This window comes from Nyctibius grandis, chromosome 1, assembly GCF_013368605.1.
Source record: "Nyctibius grandis isolate bNycGra1 chromosome 1, bNycGra1.pri, whole genome shotgun sequence".
NCBI lineage: Eukaryota > Metazoa > Chordata > Aves > Nyctibiiformes > Nyctibiidae > Nyctibius > Nyctibius grandis.
In genome coordinates, this window is record NC_090658.1 from 54464604 (window position 1) to 54484928 (window position 20325).

Genomic DNA, 20325 nt, shown 5'->3' on the forward strand with positions numbered 1-20325 from the left:
GTGAGCATTACAAAGTACCATGCAAGCCTCCCTTGCCCCTCAGCTCACCCTGGGGCTGGTACCAATTTGCTAGTGCCAGGCGGATTCACATTGCACCCCCACCATGTTTCCCATTGCACTTCACCTGATGTCAGTGTCAGGCTCGTGTCAACGTGCTGCCGGACCAGCACAGGCACTCCTGCCTCAGGAGCAAAGGGAGTCTGAAAAGACGCACAGAGAGCAGGACAGCATCTGGCTTTTTTTAAAACTCTTGCTACCAAACTCAATCTCTTGAGCTATGGTAATAGCTTACTGCAAAGCAGACACAGAATTCTGTTTTGACTTAAAGTACCTTCATATTTAGACACTTAATGATCAGCTGGACTTGTAAGCAGATGTGGATAAAGCTACAACGTGCATATGAACAAACAAGCAAAAAACATTCTTTTAAAAACTCTGCCAAAAGGGTAAGTCAGGCTCAAAAGAAACAACACACAGATGTCAGGAGGGAAAAATAAATAACTGTAACGGCTCATGGCCACATGCAAATTGTGGCCATATTTCCCATGGGTCTCTCCCTCTCTGATCCCACTGTGCTGAGCTGATTTCAGCCTAACAAGCCAAACATATCGCTCAGGAATATCTAGTGATCCACCCCTCCTTTTAAGATGATGTTAAAGAAAAAAAAAAAAAAAAAAAGACAAGAAAAATCTTCCAACATCTCCCAGAAGAATAAGGTCTCCAGTAGGTTTTTGTTTTTGAGTTGTTTTGTTTTGTTTTTTACAAGATGACTAGTGTAGAGCACCCACAGAGAGGAAGAGTGAGCAGAGGATGCGAGCCAAGGAAAGTAAGTACCTTTGGACAGAATGAGTGATGAAGGAGAAAGAGATACATACACACACACACAGATGATCTAGTAGATGGTCTTAAAGCAACCTAAGTTTGAAAGGAGATGAAAAGGCACAAGCAGCAGAAGATAAACTACCCTGGCAAACACAGTTAGGGGAGAGATGAATCAGAACACATCCATATTTGGAGGGAGATGCTGTGAAAATATCCAGAGGAAGCCTGAAAGGAGCACATGCTCGCTAGGATAAGGGCTCATAACGAGCCATTCCTCTTTCTCGCTGCTGCCCTGAGCTCTCCTGCAGGAGTTAGGCTGTTTCAGTGAAGCAGTGCAGAAAAAGAGAGCAATTTGCTTTTGAAATTAACTAAATTGCACCAGAGCGTTAATGCTGCTAAACAAGGATCCAGGGAGAGGGAAACGCCAGGACACGAAGAGTGTGTGGGGAGAGGCAGGTGATGGCACCCACCCGCAGAGCCCACGGTATGGCCCAGCCACATCAGCTCAACTGCTGGGCAAAAGCAAACCAAAAGCACTGGGTGCACTGTGGTACCTAAGGAAAGGGGAGCATGCACACCGCACGGCAAGAGGCTGCAGAGATGCAAACCCACAGCAAACAGTTGCAAAGACCTTTGTGGTGTGGTCAACACACATTTGCTGTCATTCCACCTCTCCCCCTCAAACCCATATTAATTGTTAAGGAACAGAGCCTTTAGCCTAAATGCTGATTGCTCCCTAGCAGAAAATCTTTCTACCACTGTGACTCCTTACTTAAGCTTTTATTCTAAATTTCTCTCCAAAATTAGTTTTCTGCACTGACTTTTAAACAGGACCTTTAAAGAAGATCAGATTGGCAAACAGAAGCAATCCTGAAAATCACAAGCTATTTTTGAATCTTAAAGCCCACCTGAGCAAGAACACCAAGAGGCAATACTCTAAGGGAAAAGGTTTTTCCTTGTCTACTGTCCTACACTACCACTGTAAGATCTCAATTGGCCATACTGAAGAATCAAACCATAATGGCTCAGCATCATCTGTGTATTCGTGCTCCGCTGTTGCTGCACCATAAATGACAATCCAGCAGATGGCACAGTGAAAGGACTTGGAGAGACAGGATGGAGCCCTCCCCGCACGGGGAGAAACGTGGAGGCTGGCTTTGCTCCAGCCACAGCATTGCTCCTGCACAAAAACTCAACGTAGGCTTGCGAGAGAGGACACCTTCTTTCCCTCTTCTGGAATCGGCCAGCCCCCTGCGCTGACTGCTCAGAGCAGCCCTGTTTGGTTTGAGATTTGCAATAGGTAAATTCTACTGGGAACAAAAAGAAATAATCAGATAATAATCCCGCCCAGATAAAAGCCAAAATGTTACTACTTTTTTTAAACTGCTGTATTTCACTGGGAGAATTCGAGGTCAAAATGTATGAAAATGGTGAGGCAACTGGGATTTTCCAAGTGAGCTCAGCTGGATGACACTATGGTCTCCACTAACATTGATACAAACAGGACAAAGAAAATCTCTGTATCTGTCTTTCTTGCAAGTTCTTTACCTTCTTCTACTGTTTTCAGTCTCTACTGAAGGCATGTAGGGCCCAGGAGGCACAAGTATCTACAGGTATTTGGCATATCACTTTCATCTCGGTATTCATTTCCATAAACAACTCACAGGAATGAGAGTAGATCTTCATTTTCAGCTCTCAAAAATTTGGAATGCTTTTAAGAATTTCTTCAGCTCCCCAAGCTGCTATGACCAAATTTCTGTTTTTAAAAGCGTTTAAGAAAAATCAGTGATGAATTTTTAGTGTGTTAAACTGGAATTATATATCAGGCTGGCTGCATGGCCATAAGGATGGGTAGCAGAAGGAAACGATAAGAGGATAACTATCAGTTACTCCCGTATATGATTGGCGTTTGTACATCTATAAGCATACTCATTCTTCTCTGAATGCAAAAAAATGGGGGGGGGGGAAGAAGTCAGGAAAGGGGAAGAATTCATTTTGCAACAGTTCATGTGTCATTTTAAAGCCACACCAATTACGTTGACTTTGTATACATGGATACTACATACTATTTTCTGTATTTAATTTACTAGGAAATATTATAGCACATGGTAAGGCAAGATTAACTCATCTGTTTTCAGAACTCACTCCCTTATGCCCATAGATGTTCAAAGGCTGCACTTGTAATTGCTGGTAGGCACACATAACTCAGGAAATTTTTTTAGTAGGAAGAAGACTGGAAAAGGCAATGAGGATATGAATTCCTGTTATGTGCAGTCTGTGCAGTGATTAAGAACACCTACGTGCTTAACTTTATTTAACAACAGCAGACTGAAGAGGCTAAATATTTACAGAAAAGTCTTGGCTGGATCAGGGCTTTAACCAAACGCAGGACAGACAAATGACAGAAGGAAGAGAGACGTACCATGTCGAGTGAGCAGCCCATGCTCACACTGGGACCCTACAGCCCAGCCCAGCTTTCTTTTCTCTCGTTCCAATGCCTGGAGCCTGAGACCATTCATTCTCTTAACTTCCTTTTGTGTACGCCACATTAAAGGTGGGAAAAATAATTCATTTTTTTCATATTCTACTCATAAAAAATGAGAAGACAACTAAAAATACCCTGAACAACAGAATAGTTACTGTCTCCAGGCATGTTTCCTGGCGATCAAAGGCACTTTTCAGCAAAAGTACTCATTAAATTATGAGTCTATTGTAACTATGTAAATAAGCCATAAATTAAAATAAAGACACTCAAGTTATAGTAGGGCAATCTACAGAGTAAATCATCAGCTCTATAGCAATACGTCCAGCACCATCTGCATTGCAGCACATTCGTTGTCTAGTAAGCTAACAGCTTCTGGAGTCCAAGAAGTAATGCAGATATTTATCCTCTGTGAGTGTATTGGTTGCATCAAAAGCAAGTCTGGGCCTCTCTGGAATCTTAAGATGCTGGACTAAAGCACAGAAGACTGTTGAGATGTGATCTTGTATCATGTTTAACAAAGGACAATCCACCTACCAGAGAAAGGCAGAACAGAACTGAAATAAGTAGATGATGAGGGTGAAAGCTGGTGATTATTAACACCTGAAAGGTTTTTAGGTTTTATGATGTGTCTCCCAGTCAGCAATGAAACTCAATGAAGGACATAGTCAAAACAAAACCTAAGCAACCTGAAAGACAAAAGCAGTCACACCCACAGAAATCCTCTACCCCATATCCAACAGTTAAGCAGAAAAACTAACCAGGCAGGCTCTGTAGCACAAGATAGTTTGACCTTGACCTGATGGAACCATTTTGCAAACTCCTCAGGCTCTGCGGTGCTGCCGGTGAGATACACAGAGGGATGCTGCAGTAGCTGCAGCCCGGGGCTCTGCCCCTTCTCTCGGCCACAAGCAGGGGCAGTGGGGGGACACTGTCCTCCCCTACAGCCTTTCACTGTGGTGTCGCACCCAGCTGTGCACAGAAGCCTGTGGGCTGGTGTGGCAGCCCTGGCCAGTTGGTCCCTGCCTCGGGCTGAACTTGAGTGCCGTGTGGGGTTAGGTGAGCTGGCTGCTGGTGGCACCCCGATGGCCACCTTGGAAGGGAGGAAGGTGAGACCTGCATGAGCAATATCTGCTCCCAAATTTCCATTTGGAATGAGCTGCTGTATCTAAAATAACAAACTTATGCTCATAAACAGGCTACAAATAGATCACCCCCAATCACAGCACAATGCCACTGGCAGGCCCATGTCTGTATTTTGATCATCGCATACATCCTTTTGTGGTCTGCGGGCTGCTATTCCTAGGAGTGACGCAGGCAGTTATTGCAGCATTTACCTGATCAGCAGATCGAAATAGCAACTGTGGGCAACGTGTACAACAGTCGTGTGTACGGCATCTGACTACATCCGTACACTTTGGAGTCTGAGGTTTTTTGTATTACTTGCATCAATACCTACTGATGGCAGTGTTACTCACAGAGGGCATATGGTTACCCTAAATACAAGGGAATTCAAATAACTGGATCTTTTGTGGAATGAAAGCTACAAAAATAATGCCCTCTACAACTTCAAGAGAACATGAAGAGGGGTGTCCAGGTAAAGAGGTTTCATGTGGTATTTTTACTTGCTTTGGTGAGGGTTGTGAGATAACATGAAAAAGGCAGATGAGCAAGAGGCTGAGATAGGATCAAGGGCTTGTCAGATTACAGCAACATGGGTTAGCATGGCCCTGGGAAACAACTTTTTGAAACAAGTGATTACTAGAAGTGAATTAAGAAAGTGAGCAAAAGAAACTTCTGCTGGCTATTATTTACTCCTGGTCTGCTTAAAGAGACCCAAGCTAGGTCTGAATAAGCTGGCCCGCTTACATGATAGATGGCTGTGCCCTGCAGATTCATTAACAAAGGTCCCAAAAGCTGTTATCACCTAACTTCACTTGTACTAACCCTTCTTGCCTCTCTGCTGGACTAACTGCTATGCTGACTAAATTCAAGAGCTGGCTCACTGCAAGTTAGTTTTTCTGGTTAGCTTCCACATTGTGTTGCTCTTGGCTCTGCCATCCATTTCTCCTATTAACTGAAGCCACTTAGAGGATGATGAATTCTGGCTGATGACTCAGGTCAAAATAGCAGTACACCTTTTCAATACAATTTCTGCCAGCATATGCCTTTGTTTCTCAGTTTCACAAACATAATAAAAAAACAGGATCTAAGATGAGCAGGAGTAACTTACCTGTTCATTTTTGGTCAGTCTTGTTTTGTTATGGATGTCAGATGTAACCAGGTTGAATCCATGTTTCTCTGATAAAATTCTCAGAAGCAAAACCACAGTCCGACTCCCACACTTTCCAACTCTGTTGTAGACCACCTGGCTGGGGAAAGGAAGTACCTAAATAAAGATTGAAAAAAATGGAGTCAGTATATTGGTATTTTTGTTTCTGTGTACCTCTGAATCACAGCATGTTTTGACCGTAAACAACGGATATGTACAGGAGAATTTCTAGTACCCTGCCCAGGTCAGAAGCATTCACTTCCACCAGCAAGCTAGAAGCTCTTCAGAATAGAATCACATGGCTCAGGAGGTGGCAAGCTGAGATTTCCCCCTCTTGATCCAGTTTAATGTAACAGTGAAGACTGGTAGCTACTCCAGAAACACAAAGCCACTGCTGATGTCTTCTAGTGAAGATGATAATGGGCTTAAGCTTGCAACCTCATGCAAACAGTCAGCTTTAGTTGACCGCCTCCCATACAAAGAATGAAGAGAAGTGAATTTGCACTACAGTTTGGCAACTCAGAGTGAAGTTGACACAGGCCAAGTGCAAGGTCCTGCATGTGGGTCGGGGCAATCCCAAGCACAAATACAGGCTGGGCGGAGAATGGATCAAGAGCAGCCCTGAGAAGAACTTGCAGGTGATGGTTGTCAAGAAGCTCAACATGAGCCAGCAAAGTGCACTTGCAGCCCAGAAGGCCAACCGCATCCTGGGCTGCATCAAAAGCAGCGTGGCCAGTAGGTTGAGGGATTCTGCCCCTCTGCTCTGCTCTCATGAGACCCCACGTGGAGTACTGCATCCAGCTCTGGGGCCCCCAACATGAGAAGGACATGGAGCTGTTGGAATGAGTCCAGAGGAGGGCCACGAAGATGATCATAGGGCTGGAGCACCTCTCCTATGAAGACAGGCTGAGAGAGTGGGGCTTGTTCAGCCTGGAGAAGAGAAGGCTCCAGGGAGACCTTCTAGCAGCCTTCCAGTACCTGAAGGGGGCCTCCTGGAGAGGGACTTTTTACAGGGCATGTAGTGATAGGACAAGGGGTAACAGTTTTAAACTGAAATAGGGTAGATTTAGATTAGATATTAAATAGTAGTTTACTGTGAGGATGGTGAGACCCTGGAACAGGTTGCCCAGAGAACCTGTGGATGCCTCCTCCCTGGCAGTGTTCAAGGTCAGGTTGGATGGGGCTTTGAGCAACCTGGTCTAGTGGAAGGTGTCCCTGCCTATGGCAGGGGGGTTGGAACTAGATGATCTTTAAGTTCCCTTCCAACTCAAACCATTCTATGATTCTATAACACAAGAAGAATGCTCAAATTGCAAAACTTCAGCTTAAAAAAAAAACAAAACAAAACAAAAAAAAGCCAAAAAAACAAACTCCAAACAATCACCGGTTGTATAGAGCTAAAATTAATCAACTGTTTCAATTTCAAATATAAACATGAATCTTCCAAAGAGACTTCGAGAACAAATCATGCCACCGGCTAGGTATGCACCATGCCCTCATCCCTGGGAAACCAGAACTCTGTCTTGAAGTACATTGGATGCCGCCATGTTTTGTTCCTGGACAATGTCCATGGGCTGTTCTTTCAGTAAAAGGCATTCTGAAGTCACACTATTGCACTAGACAAGTATTTGGTGTATAGCATATAGCAGCAGCATCTGGTAATACAGGCCAAGAGGCATCTGTTTTCAAGCTTTTTAAACTGGCTAACATAGTCAGGATCTCTCAGTTTCATCCACAGTGGTGCATATGTGGCATTCACTTAGAAAAATGAACTTTCCATATTACGACTATGGGCACAAAATGTTTCCCGACACAGGGCCTGCACCCTGGTTCCAGGCGACGTGTTCAGCGCAAGGAATGGCTTCTGTGCCAACGTGATGGTGTGTCTCAACCTATAGTTACTTTTGCTGTTGATGCAACCACATTCTTCCAGCAGAAGGATTTCTAACATAAAATCAGTCAGATGAGGCATACGGGCTTCTGGCACTTCTCACGGTATTTGAACAGCTAACAGATCTTCATCAGAGAAGCAAAATGATTCCTCAAGCAATCCTTCAGAGTACTTTCAAAGAGGACTGCAAACTAGAATAAACTAAAAATGAAAGGAAAAATCTGGATTCCCTTGTATATAATGGGAACATACTGGTGCTTTGCTATCAGCGTTACACTTCATAACCAAAAGAACATTACTGTTGTAACTGGTTGCAATGTTTAGGATATCCTTCACTGTAAAATTAACATGGAAGCCGTCATTCTCCAAATTACCTGGGGAAGGGGTAGGTATTTGGTGATCATGGCCTTGGTTAAGTTTTCCAAGTTCCAGGATATCACATCTGCTGATTCAGCAAGTGAACATGGGCCTCCCAAAGCTCATATAAAACGCACATAACACACACCAAGTCTTACTATTTTGTAACGTTTATACAAAGTTTTCTATGAAAAACCTAACCCCCTTATTCCTTATCAACCTTTCCTTCAGAAGCCTTGCTTCCCATGAAATGCAAAATCCCAGCTTCAGTGATTAGAGAACTCCAAAGGTGATGAATTTAACCTCTCCATGTTACAGCTGTAGCTAACCTTTTCCAAAACAACTGCTAATGATGTCTGAAAGGTTAACATGTGAACACATTTTATTATGCTGATTACAACACCAGGGACACCATCATGAAAGATTTTCTTATGCGAGAACATACACGAACCATATTCTGGATTGTCCCCTTTTCGATTCATTTCTTCGCATGACAGAAACCAGCACCAATATTTGCCAAGGTCCTGCAGCGTTATCCACACACCACCACTGTGACTTGTGGAATGGGAGTTTCTCCTCCGCTCAGACATACACTTTCGGCATACTTTGGTGTCCAAGTATGTGAAAGTCTTCAAGAGAAATGTGAAGTAGATGATGATAAGTGCCAGTGAAGGAGCAAAAGCACATGCAGCATGTGTTTGCCTAGCATCCTGGAAATGTGACAAATGATAAGAGAGTTTGTAGGACTATAGAAACGTTTAAAAATGCTTCGTGATTTTTAACTGCTTTGATTTTCATAGCAGTTGCACTTTGCAATATAGCGAGCAAAATTTTTTCTTCATTGGTACTTCACTCATTTCAAGAAGAATTTTTGCTGCACCCAGGTTGCATTCAAGTTCTAATTTAATCCTCGACTTGATTAGCCAGTAGCTTTGTGTGAATCTTATTAACACCATTCTTTAAAAGTAAAGTAAAATTAAATCAGGCCTTTGTAAAGTCTCTAAGTGCAAACAACTTTACCAGATAAAAAACCTGTCAGTTGCTACGAAGTTGGGCCAGTTCTCACCTTTGTTTCTGAAACTCACCTTCCTACGTAGCACAATTCTGTTCTGCACACAGACAATAACCATGGCAACCCCCAAAATGAAACCACAAGCAAATACTCACTGCAGATAGAGAAAACTGAAATAAAGGGCTATTATTTTCAGACAACTGTTTAGCTTAAAGGAGGCCAATATATCAATGCCTTGATTAAGTAAACATCTGAATGCGCTCAGGTAAAATCAGACAAGATTCAAGATAAATGCTACAGCTCAAAGCTCGCTTTAGAAGAACAGTCATTAACAGTAATCAAATCTTCACTTGCAGCACTGCCGAATGTGGCTAGCTTTAAGGATGCACTGCTGAAGCTCTGCTCATGTTTTGTCTGTTTTCGTCACCATTCCACTTTCACACCTAAATGTACCAGAGGGTGTGCCCAGCACACAAAGCCATGCAGCACACAGGCTTTTGGTACATAAGCAGGTATTTGTTTAATGTGACCAATTCCCTTTGGATGCTGCAAATCTGCTTTCTGCATTTTAGAAAGTGTCGAAGTAATTTCTTAGAAAAAGAAATGCTTCTTCCAGAAACCTGGATTTGTATCAGGTAGATCTAGAAAGGCAAGAAACTGAAAACTTTTTCAGAGAGGAATTTTTCTTTTCCCCCTCACAATACAGATAACAGCAAGACTCAGACAATATAAGAGATGGTGGCAGAGGAGGCACTTGAGAAGGCGGCTCCTATTATATTAGCAGAAACAAGATGGAAAACAGCAGTTGGAGGTTTACAAAATGCTAATTGGATTGCATTTTATTTGACAATAAGAATATGTATCATGCAGACTGACTAACTGCTAAGGTGATGCTCTGGCAACGTGACATTCATGTAACAATATCCACAACTTCAAAATAATTACAGAGTGACTTTATTGAGCATTGCATCAACGCCCAGAGGTAATATAAACAATTCAAACATGTAATTCACTTTGTAGTTATATGAATTAGTACTTAAGGCTATAAAAAAGTAAAACCCACAGTATAATTACAACAGCTCTCTCCAAGGGTTTGGAAAGTTATGTAACAATTTACTCCTCAGTTCAGAGTTTTTTTTCTTTTGTTCCACAGTTAAAGAAGATGTCAAGAACTGAAGAACTGCTGTGAATGAAATTGAGAAGAAAAAGCAAGTTTATACCAGAATGAACTTGCATTACAGATGATAACTGTCAAGCAGCTCTGCAGGGTAGGTCTGCCAGTTTCAGGACAGGAGCTGTTTCTCAGATAGCCTGACAAAAACCCAGGCTTCCATCTTCAGTGGTGTCTTTGTCTCCAGGTAAAGTTTTGCACCTTTTAAAAGATTAGAGTAGCTAATTACTTGCAGTGTCAACAATTTAAGGATCCACCCAAAGGCTTGAATCATTCCACTTTTACCGGGCCAATAATTTTGCCAATTTGCCAACAATTTCACAGTCCAGGTACAATTTGCCCAGACAATAACTCACATCAGAGATACATGTTCCCAGAAAGCAATCTATTATCTCCACAACTTCTGCAACTGTCCGACCCCTGTCCTTATTCATGAAAGAGGCCAGAAGTGGGTGCCAGACCGTGCTTCGACGGTGCTCAGATAGTGCTCTGTGTCTTTCATGTGAATGAGGCCAACCAACACAGACAAAACTGGTAAGGTCATGAGAGCAATGAAACATTTGCTGACATCACACATCTCTACATAGCATCACATCTTCCCAGTGCAACCTCTCCATTTTTTTTCCTGTCCAACTGAGACAGAATTATAAGAAATTAAAAAATGGCTTACTGAGTCAAAGCAATGGCCCACTTGGCTCGTGAGTGCTGGAAGATGCTTGTTAGGCACCTGCAAACCTGAGCACTGTCAGCAGTCCATTTCTCTCCAGGATCTCTCCTCCTCCTCCAGCACCTCCAAAGATTGCATATGGGATATTAGCAGGCACATCCTTGCCTGTTGCCTGAAGGATTTCTTATACAACCTGCTATACCAACAAATTCCAGAATTTCATTACCCACCATGCATTTCATTTTAAGCTCATCTTCCACCATCTCCGGAGAATACCCATTCTCACATTGTGGGTTTTATGAAGACAGATCAGATAATTCAGTCACTAGCTTTGACATCTTCTTAGATCCAACAGAGGCCTCTTTTTTAATTAAAGTTTGTCACAAGCCGGCCGTGGTCTATTTAAAGACAAACTCTAAGGCCACTAAGAGGTAACATATTCCACCTAACTTCCAGAATTGCTGCACAAAATCTCATTCCAAACAAATATCAACTTATTCTTACTCACTTTTAAAGCAATTACAACAAAGAATTGCTAACACAGACATGTCAGAAGAAAACAAGACTGAAAGAAAAAAAGAGAAAAAACAAAATAAGTGACTTGTTAGCCTCCTTCTTCTCCAGCTAGACCACGCAGATCCAGTTATGTCAAGATCTGCCTGTAGAGCGTAGTGACACGGGGCAGAGACAAGCTTTTTGAAGTAATCAACTCTAAAGCAGACCAGACAGTATGATCTTCTCTATCGGTCACTGAAAATACATTGGAAACCACAAGAACGGTAAGGGTGAAGTTTGTTTCTTTTCAAAGTTTGAAAGCAATATAGATGAAGTGGAGCACTAAAAACAAGGCAGAAGAAGAAACAGAAGATTATTCTGTTGCATTTTTATTAAGTAACTAATTCAATTGAAAAAGGATGACTCCCCCCCTTCCCCGCCCCAAACAATGCATTTCATCTGTTTGACAGCTGACGTATTTGGAAGAATGAGTTAAAATGTGTTCTCTAATGATTAACATCTGTAAGTACCAAAATAAATTGAAAACGTAAGCACGGAGCACAAGCAGCAAAAGCAGACTAGTTGTAGACACAGTTCTCAAAGTTAAGACTAAAGAAAAACATTACTACAAAGTGCCCACCAAATCTAATGGTTCCTGATATGTCCCCCAAAACAGATCTGTATAGCCAATATCAAAAAACTTCCAATAATTTTTTCTGTGAAGAAGTACTGCACCCTTAAAAATCTAAAAAGAGCTCAGTCCAAAGTATAGTAAAGTCTGCCTGCGAAGTCTCAGATCAGGTCCTATTACAAGATACTATGGCTAGACATATAGCACATTGAAACTATGATAATATAAATAACAACGTGGGAAAATTACAAAGAAAAGATCAAAGATCAAGTTTTCAAAGTTTTGGCTGCATCCTGTCAACACATTTTATTTTGCTTCTTTTACACCTTACACCTGACTTACCTTCCTACAACAGCAGCTCACAGGTGAGCAAAACCTCTACTTCTGCAGTCTGCTGCACAAGATTCCCACCCAAAGAGAGCACAGAACCAGGTTTATTTCAGGTATGTGAAGTTAAAGCAACATTCAACTTCAGCACATGTATACAAAGAGTCAAACAGAGTGGTAAAGAGCAGATGGTCTGTTCACTCAGCAGCTTCAGGTGGTCACTGATGTCAGGCACCTTCTGGAGGTGTGAGCAGGGCTCCTGGCTCTCATCACTCAGCAACACTCACTGTATGCAAGTGATGGCAGCTCCTGCTCCTCTCAGGGATGGAGCAGGTGAGAGGGAATCACCCTACCAAAAAGATAATGCTTGGGAAGGGGGTATAACCAACACCTGCTAGACTAACTAAATCTTTTCCTTTCACCTTTTCTTAACATTGCATCCTTTTCAACCTCCTGTTCATTCTTCTTGCTCTCCTCTGCAGTTTGCAACTCGTTCACCTCTTCTGGGACCAAAATTAGATATAGTGCTGTATCTTGTCACCCTAGTGCCAAAGAGAACTGAACAGTTATCCTTCATATCTTGCAGACATCCCTTTTTAATACATCTCAGGATGGCATTTAGAAGATTCAAAGCATATGGGACTGTCACTGGTATAGAGAGGGGTGCAGAACATAAGGCATCACTCTTTTTCTTCTTTACCCTACATGAGTGTATGTAGATTACAACAGAACAAGAACAGAAAGATCCTCATTAGTTTTCTTGTGAAAAGCAGTATTTTCATCTAAAGTTCATCACATTGTGGAAGTCATCTTACTGGTATGTACATATATAATAAGATAAAGGAGATAAATGATGTAAGGATATGGTTCACTGATGCTGGTATTCATTGAGGGAACTAGCATGAATTCATGTATGTTAAGAATTTCAGTGTCACTTCAATTGCCCAGTTTTCCACTGGAAGGTTTTCCAAGTAATATCAAAAAACCCTTAAGCTGCAGAATTTGTGCAAGCCAGATTTTAACTCTAGAGCAGCTTCACATTATATGTATATGTATCTTGGAACTGTAAAGTTTAAAACTGCTGGTTTTCCTCCTGAGCCCAGGGTTTTGTACACTCTGTGATGTGCTCAGAACACAGTGGCACAGTTATTCTCTGTTTAAGTAGTAAATGCTATCACATCCAACCCACATGTTTTTATTGGATAGTTACAAAATGAGAGATATTAAGTAGCTAAGCCTGGTTTTAAAGCTTTTTATAACACATCGCGGCACTGGTGTTCCCTTAAGTAGCCTAACTACCTTACAGTAGTTTCTATCTTTCCAATGCAATATTCACAAATTCACCCTAGGAACCAGTAATACTGGATTTGAATGTGGTGAGGGGTAGACTAAATAATTTATTCCTCTGTATGCACTTGTCTTTCTTCACATTAAGGTTTAACCCTTTTGCACCTATTGTGGTTGACTATCTATTGGGCTGCAGCTAGTGCAACAACTCATGGTTTCATCATTGCCAAGGATCTGTCATACTGTGTCTCAGTTTGCCCTCCTGCCCCCCTTCAGTAGTTTCATTTTAATGTCTCCAGCATGCTTGTCTTTTCCACTGCGCTTTGCGCAGGCACTTTATAAGTCAATTACAGTATAAAATAAAGGTTGTTTATAGCCATAACTAGATTTTAATTTGTAAAACAGGCCAGTTCTGCTGGACTGTAATCCACACGCTCGTTACTGATGAGCTGGCTCCAAGGTGCTCTCGCTCCACATGCTCAGAGGAACTCACAGGGACTGAATTTCCATCACGGCTTCTGCAGGTAGCAGATTCAAGCCTAGTTCATGACAATGTGTCACCACCTGGAAGGAGCAACACCAAGAAATGCCTACAGGAAGGACAACATGCTGCTGGTCAACTCTTCCAGCAGAGCCAGAATACAGCAGAAATCCCAGTGTCACCTAAAATTACTTAAAGGCCCAGAATACCTTCCTCGACTGACTACGGTCCATGTCTGAGTCACAAGTGGATCCTGTGTGTGTGGTGTTGGGGATGCCACATGTCAGAGGCAGTAATGGATGAGGCCCAGCATCAAGTGCTCCCATTTCGCCCTTCTGCAATCTGAAATGATTAATCTGGCTTGCTCAGGCAAGCCAAACCTCATTCCTGCTGACCAAGGCAGGGCTCTTTTCCATTTCAATGGAGGGAGCTTCTCCCTGCATCTACTCAAAATCCCCAACGGTTCCAGCAGCAAAGGCCTCCACACTCCCCCAGGATGCTGGGGTGTCATCGATGCTGTCCTGAGAATTACCTATTCATACCTGCACTGCCCTGTCCTTACATTACTCGCTGAAACTCTTCCTTCACCTGAATTACCATGATACCACCACTCTCACACAGACCCCTTCAGCCCAGTCAAGACACCCTGTCCTCTTTGCCTGGTGTTTTGACTCTACTGTTGATCACTCATAGGCAAGTTCACAATCTCGTTTTTGATTACAGCTCATGGCCCTTATTAGACTACTTCATCACTATTTCCTTTTTCCTGAACTATACTTCATAGTTTTGTAAAGCCCAAGTAGAAAACTGCCAGGATCTACCAGCTCGTCTTCAAAATCATGAAGCTTTCAAAATAATACCGACAGCGGCGGCAGCGGCGGCAGCGACTTGAGGTGAGTGCGGGGGCGACATTGGGCTGTAACCGGGCGGTTTTCATACTCTGGGCCCCCCCGAGCAGCAGCCCTGAGCTGCTTTTCCCCCCACCCCGGACCCGGAGGTTCCCGGCAACGAATCAGGAGAGGAGGGGGCGTAGCACCACCCCCTGTTGACTGGGTGATAAAAAGCCTCCTGGAGGGCAGGGACTAGTCCCTGGCCAGAGGGGAGAGGGGGAGTCAGCAGTGACTGGGTGTGTCCCAGGGCGGGGGAGGCCGCAGCAGTTTGCAGCTCTTTGGGGAGGGCGCTGACTCCCTCCCAGTGCACAAGGCGAGGAAGGTGCCAAGGAGCTGTGAACCAGGGGTGTCACCAACAGGTATTTCCCAGCTCAGTGAAAGAACAATGGTATCTACCCGGTGGAAGAAGACCAAAATGGATGTGGGAACCCAGACAGAGCTCCCACGGAAGGAGGCAATGGTGCAGGTTGCAGGCTGCAGGGAATGCTACAGCGTCTCTGTGGTGTCAGGGGGCTGTGTGCGCTGTGAGCCGGTAGATGATCTGCTCGGCCGAGCGGCACAGCTGCAAAGCCAGGTTGAAAGGCTTCAAGCCGAAGTAGAAAGGCTTAGGAGCATTCGGAAGGCTGAAATGGAGATAGACTGGTGGAGCCAGGCTCTGCCCTCCCTGCAACAAAAATGGGAGCACCTGCCGGAGAGATCCCAGGATCGAGGGACCCCTGTACTCTGCCCCTCTCAGGTGGAAAACAATAACCTAGAGGAGAGGAGTGAGTGGAGGCAAGTCTATGGCCGTGGCAAAAGGCGAGTGCCCTCCTTGCCTACCTTGCCTCCACAGGTGCCTCTGAGAAATAGATATGAAGCCCTAGTGGAATACAGCCAGTCCAATGGGGATGTGGTGGAGAGGCAACGTATATCAGAGGTCCCACCACAGTCAGAAAAACCTGACAGGCGTATAGCTACCTCCTCCACAAGGAAGAAGAGAAGAGTTTTAGTGGTTGGAGACTCCTTCCTAAAGGGATCTGAGGGCCCAATATGCAGAGCTGACCCCCATCACAGGGAGGTCTGCAGCCTGCCTGGAGCCCGAATCAGGGATATCACCAGGAAACTCCCCAACCTGGTGAAGGCCACAGACTACTACCCCCTGCTGATCTTCCAGACAGGTGGGGAAGAAGCTGCATCCCGTAGTCTGAGGGGGATGAAGAAAGACTACAAGGCCCTAGGACGGTTGGTGAAAGAGTCTGGGGCACAAGTTGTTTTCTCCTCCCTCCTTCCATTTTCAGGGGATGACGTGGGATGGAATAGTAGGATTCTCTCTATTAATGCCTGGCTACGAGACTGGTGCTACAGGCAGGGCTTTGGGTTCTTTGATTATGGCTGGTTTTATAAGACACCAGGCATGACCGTAATACATAGGAAGGGTTTATGTTGTAGGGGCAAAAGGGTTCTGGGACAGGAATTAGCAGGGCTCATTCAGAGAGCTTTAAACTAGATTCGAAGGGGGATGGGGTAGTAGCTGGGCTTGCACCACTGGGGCAACGCTCTAGTGTTGAGGTAGACCAGGAGGCCTCCCATCCCCCTGGGGTGAAATCGGCGTGCTCAGCTCGCTCCCTGAAATGCCTGTACACCAATGCGCGCAGCATGGGGAATAAACAGGAGTTAGAAATCCGTGTTCGGTCGGGGGGCTATGATTTAGTGGCAATTACAGAGACTTGGTGGGACACCTCGCATGACTGGAATGTGGTCATGGATGGATATGTCTTGTTCAGGAAAGAGCTGGTGGAGTTGCTCTTTATGTGAGTGAGCAGCTAGAATGTATTGAGTTCTGTCCAGGGGCGGATCAGGAGCGAGTTGAGAGTTTGTGGGTGCGAATTAAGGGGCAGGCTGGCAGGGGTGATACTGTTGTGGGTGTCTATTACAGGCCACCGGATCAGGATGAGGACAGTGATGAGGCCTTCTACAGGCAGCTGAGAGCAGTCTCGCAATTACAGGGCCTGGTTGTCATGGGGGATTTCAACTACCCTGATATTTGCTGGGAGGCCTACTCAGCCAGCCATCCTCAGTCCAGGAGGTTCCTCCAGTGCGTTGATGATAACTTTCTGATGCAAATGGTGGATGAGCCAACTAGGAGAGGAGCGCTGCTGGATCTGATCCTCACTAACAAGGAGGGTCTGGTTGAAGAGGTGAAGGTTGAGGGCAGCCTTGGTTGTAGTGACCATGAGATGGTAGAGTTCAGGATCTCATGTGGCAAGAACAGAATAGCTAGCAGAATCGCAACCCTGGACTTCAGGAGGGTCAACTTTGGCCTTTTCAAGCAATTGCTAGGGGAAATCCCATGGGACAGGGTACTAGAAGGTAAGGGGGCCCAAGAGAGTTGGTTAGCATTCAAGGACTGCTTCTTCCGAGCTCAAGATCAGAGCATCCCAACAAGTAGGAAGTCAAGGAAGGGTACCAGGAGACCTGCATGGTTAAACAGGGAACCGCTGGGCAAACTCAAGTGGAAGAAGAGGGTGTACAGATCATGGAAGGAGGGGCTGGCCACTTGGGAGGAATATAAGTCTGTTGTCAGAGGATGTAGGGAGGCAACTAGGAAAGCTAAGGCCTCCTTGGAATTAAACCTTGCAAGAGAGGTCAAGGACAACAGAAAGGGCTTCTTCAAATACATTGCAGGTAAAACCAACACTAGAGGCAATGTAGGTCCACTGATGAATGAGGTGGGGGCCCTGGAGACAGAGGATAAAAAGAAGGCGGAGTTACTGAATGCCTTCTTTGCCTCTGTCTATACTGCTGGAGGCTGTCCTGAGGCGCCCCGGACCCCTGAGGCCTCAGAAGAAGTCAGGATAGAGGAGGAATCTGTCTTGGTAGATGAGGGCTGGGTCAGGGACCAATTAAGCAATCTGGACGTCCATAAATCCATGGGCCCTGATGGGATGCACCTGCGGGTGCTGAGGGAGCTGGCGGAAGTCATTGCTAGGCCACTCTCCATCATCTTTGCTAAGTCGTGGGCAACGGGAGAGGTGCCTGAGGACTGGAGGAAAGCGAATGTCACTCCAGTCTTCAAAAAGGGCAAGAAGGAGGACCCGGGTAACTATAGACCGGTCAGCCTCACCTCCATCCCCAGAAAGGTGATGGAACAACTTGTGCTTGGTGCTGTCTCTAGGCACATCAAGCATAGGGGGATCATTAGGGGCACTCAACATGGCTTCACCAAGGGGAAGTCATGCTTAACCAACTTGATAGCCTTTTATGAGGACGTAACCCGGTGGATAGATGATGGTAAAGCTGTGGATGTGGTCTATCTCGATTTCAGTAAAGCGTTTGACACGGTCTCCCACAGCATCCTCGCAGCTAAACTGAGGAAGTGTGGTCTGGATGATCGGGTAGTGAGGTGGATTGTGAACTGGCTGAAGGAAAGAAGCCAGAGAGTGGTGGTCAATGGGACAGAGTCCAGTTGGAGGCCTGTGTCTAGCGGAGTCCCTCAAGGGTCGGTACTGGGACCAGTTCTATTCAATATATTCATTAATGACTTGGATGAGGGAATAGAGTGCACTGTCAGCAAGTTCGCTGATGACACAAAACTGGGAGGAGTGGCTGACGCACTGGAAGGCTGCGCAGCCATTCAGAGAGACCTGGACAGGCTGGAGAGTTGGGCGGGGAGAAATTTAATGAAATATAACAAGGGCAAGTGTAGAGACCTGTTGGAGACTAGTGTAGGGGAAAGGGACCTGGGGGTCCTAGTGGACAGCAGGATGACCATGAGCCAGCAGTGTGCCCTTGTGGCCAAGAAGGCCAATGGCATCCTGGTGTGTATTAGAAGGGGTGTGGTTAGCAGGTCAAGAGAGGTTCTCCTCCCCCTCTACTCTGCCCTGGTGAGGCCGCATCTGGAGTATTGTGTCCAGTTCTGGGCCCCTCAGTTCAAGAAGGACAGGGAACTGCTGGAGAGAGTCCAGCGCAGAGCCATGAAGATGATTAAGGGAGTGGAACATCTCCCTTATGAGGAGAGGCTGAGGGAGCTGGGTCTCTTTAGCTTAGAGAAGAGGAGACTGAGGGGTGACCTCATTAATGTTTATAAATATGTAAAGGGCAAGTGTCATGAGGATGGAGCCAGGCTCTTCTCAGTGACATCCCTTGACAGGACAAGGGGCAATGGGTGCAAGCTGGAACACAGGAGGTTTCACATAAATATGAGGAAAAACTTCTTTACGGTGAGGGTGACCGAACACTGGAACAGGCTGCCCAGGGAGGCTGTGGAGTCTCCTTCTCTGGAGATACTCAAAACTCGCCTGGACGCGACCCTGTGCAATGTGCTCTAGGTGAACCTGCTTTGGCAGGGGGTTGGACTAGATGATCTCCAGAGGTCCCTTCCAACCCTTAACCATTCTGTGATTCTGTTTTTTAAAAGCACGTTAGCATCATCTATAGGCATCACTTAAGACTCCAATCTACAGAGAAAGGATAAACAAACGATCACTTTGCAAAAACATTAAAATTGATATTTTCAGATGCGTATTAAAAAAAAAAAAAAACAGGAGGTAGTGAGATAAGATATTTGAACTAGGAAATCCAAGTGTTTTAAAATGAAGAGTTCACTTTTACTGACAGAGTACGAGGTTACATTTGGCTCAACAATATTCCCTTTTTATCTGTCACATACTAAGACCAGCAAGACCAGAGGTGTGCAAGGGTTACTGGGGGTTGCATCTACCTGCAGAGAAGCACACACAGATCTTTCACAGAACTCGTGAAAATCTAGGATTAGTCAAGCTCTGGTCAAATCTTTGGTGCCTAAGGACAAAAGAAGAGTGGCCTATGCCAGACATACTACCTTCATACCACTGGCATGGTAACCACTGCTAATCTTTAACAGTCAAGTAAACCTTTACTGGGGGAAGACTGAGAAAGCTGGCTCAACTGGTCTTAAAGGGAGAACCAGAACCATGCCAGCACTGTTCATCTACAGCAGTGAGCAAAACTTTCCTTCTCTCCTTGCACTGAGAAACTTGCTGCTGCCACCTTTATTCAGAAAAACAGCCCAGTACTCTGAAACATACTGCTATTCCTTATTCAGAGAACAAGTGCTATTTTCAGTTCTTCCACTGTGGGGAAAAAAAAACCCACCAAAACAAAACACCATAGTATTTAAAGAAAACAAAGTTTTGGCACCTAGCCATGATAAAAAGCCAAAACTAATACGATTTCCAACAAAACACTGGAATGTACTCTGCAAAACAGCTACAGTCCAGTGCATCTCAACTGTTGGTGGCCTTCCACTACAGCTAACCACATACCACCGATATTAGCTATCAGTCATTTCAACCCCAGGCAACGGATTGCTGTTCATTACCTCAGTTTCTAGTTCTTAAGCATTTTTAAGCAGACACATAAAATTAGAATCCTTTTGACTCTAAAACTTACTTCCTAAACCTACCAAATCCCCCTCTCGTGATTTAATTTCATTCAGGCATGCTGTAATACCCTCTGATGAATACTGCAGGCTTTAGGAAAATGCTGGAGAGCTTCACATAATAGTGCCACATAGGACTGAC

At 44.6% G+C, this 20325-nt stretch overlaps 1 protein-coding gene across 1 annotated transcript in view; it reads right to left on the reverse strand.

Annotated features, from left to right (window-relative positions):
• UST (uronyl 2-sulfotransferase) overlaps positions 1 to 20325 on the reverse strand; it is a 176138-nt gene that overhangs the window by 89570 nt on the left and 66243 nt on the right. The window contains exon 3 of the mRNA XM_068402706.1: positions 5538 to 5693. Coding sequence (XP_068258807.1) covers positions 5538 to 5693 — 156 coding nt within the window. The remainder of the gene's footprint in view (positions 1 to 5537; positions 5694 to 20325) is intronic.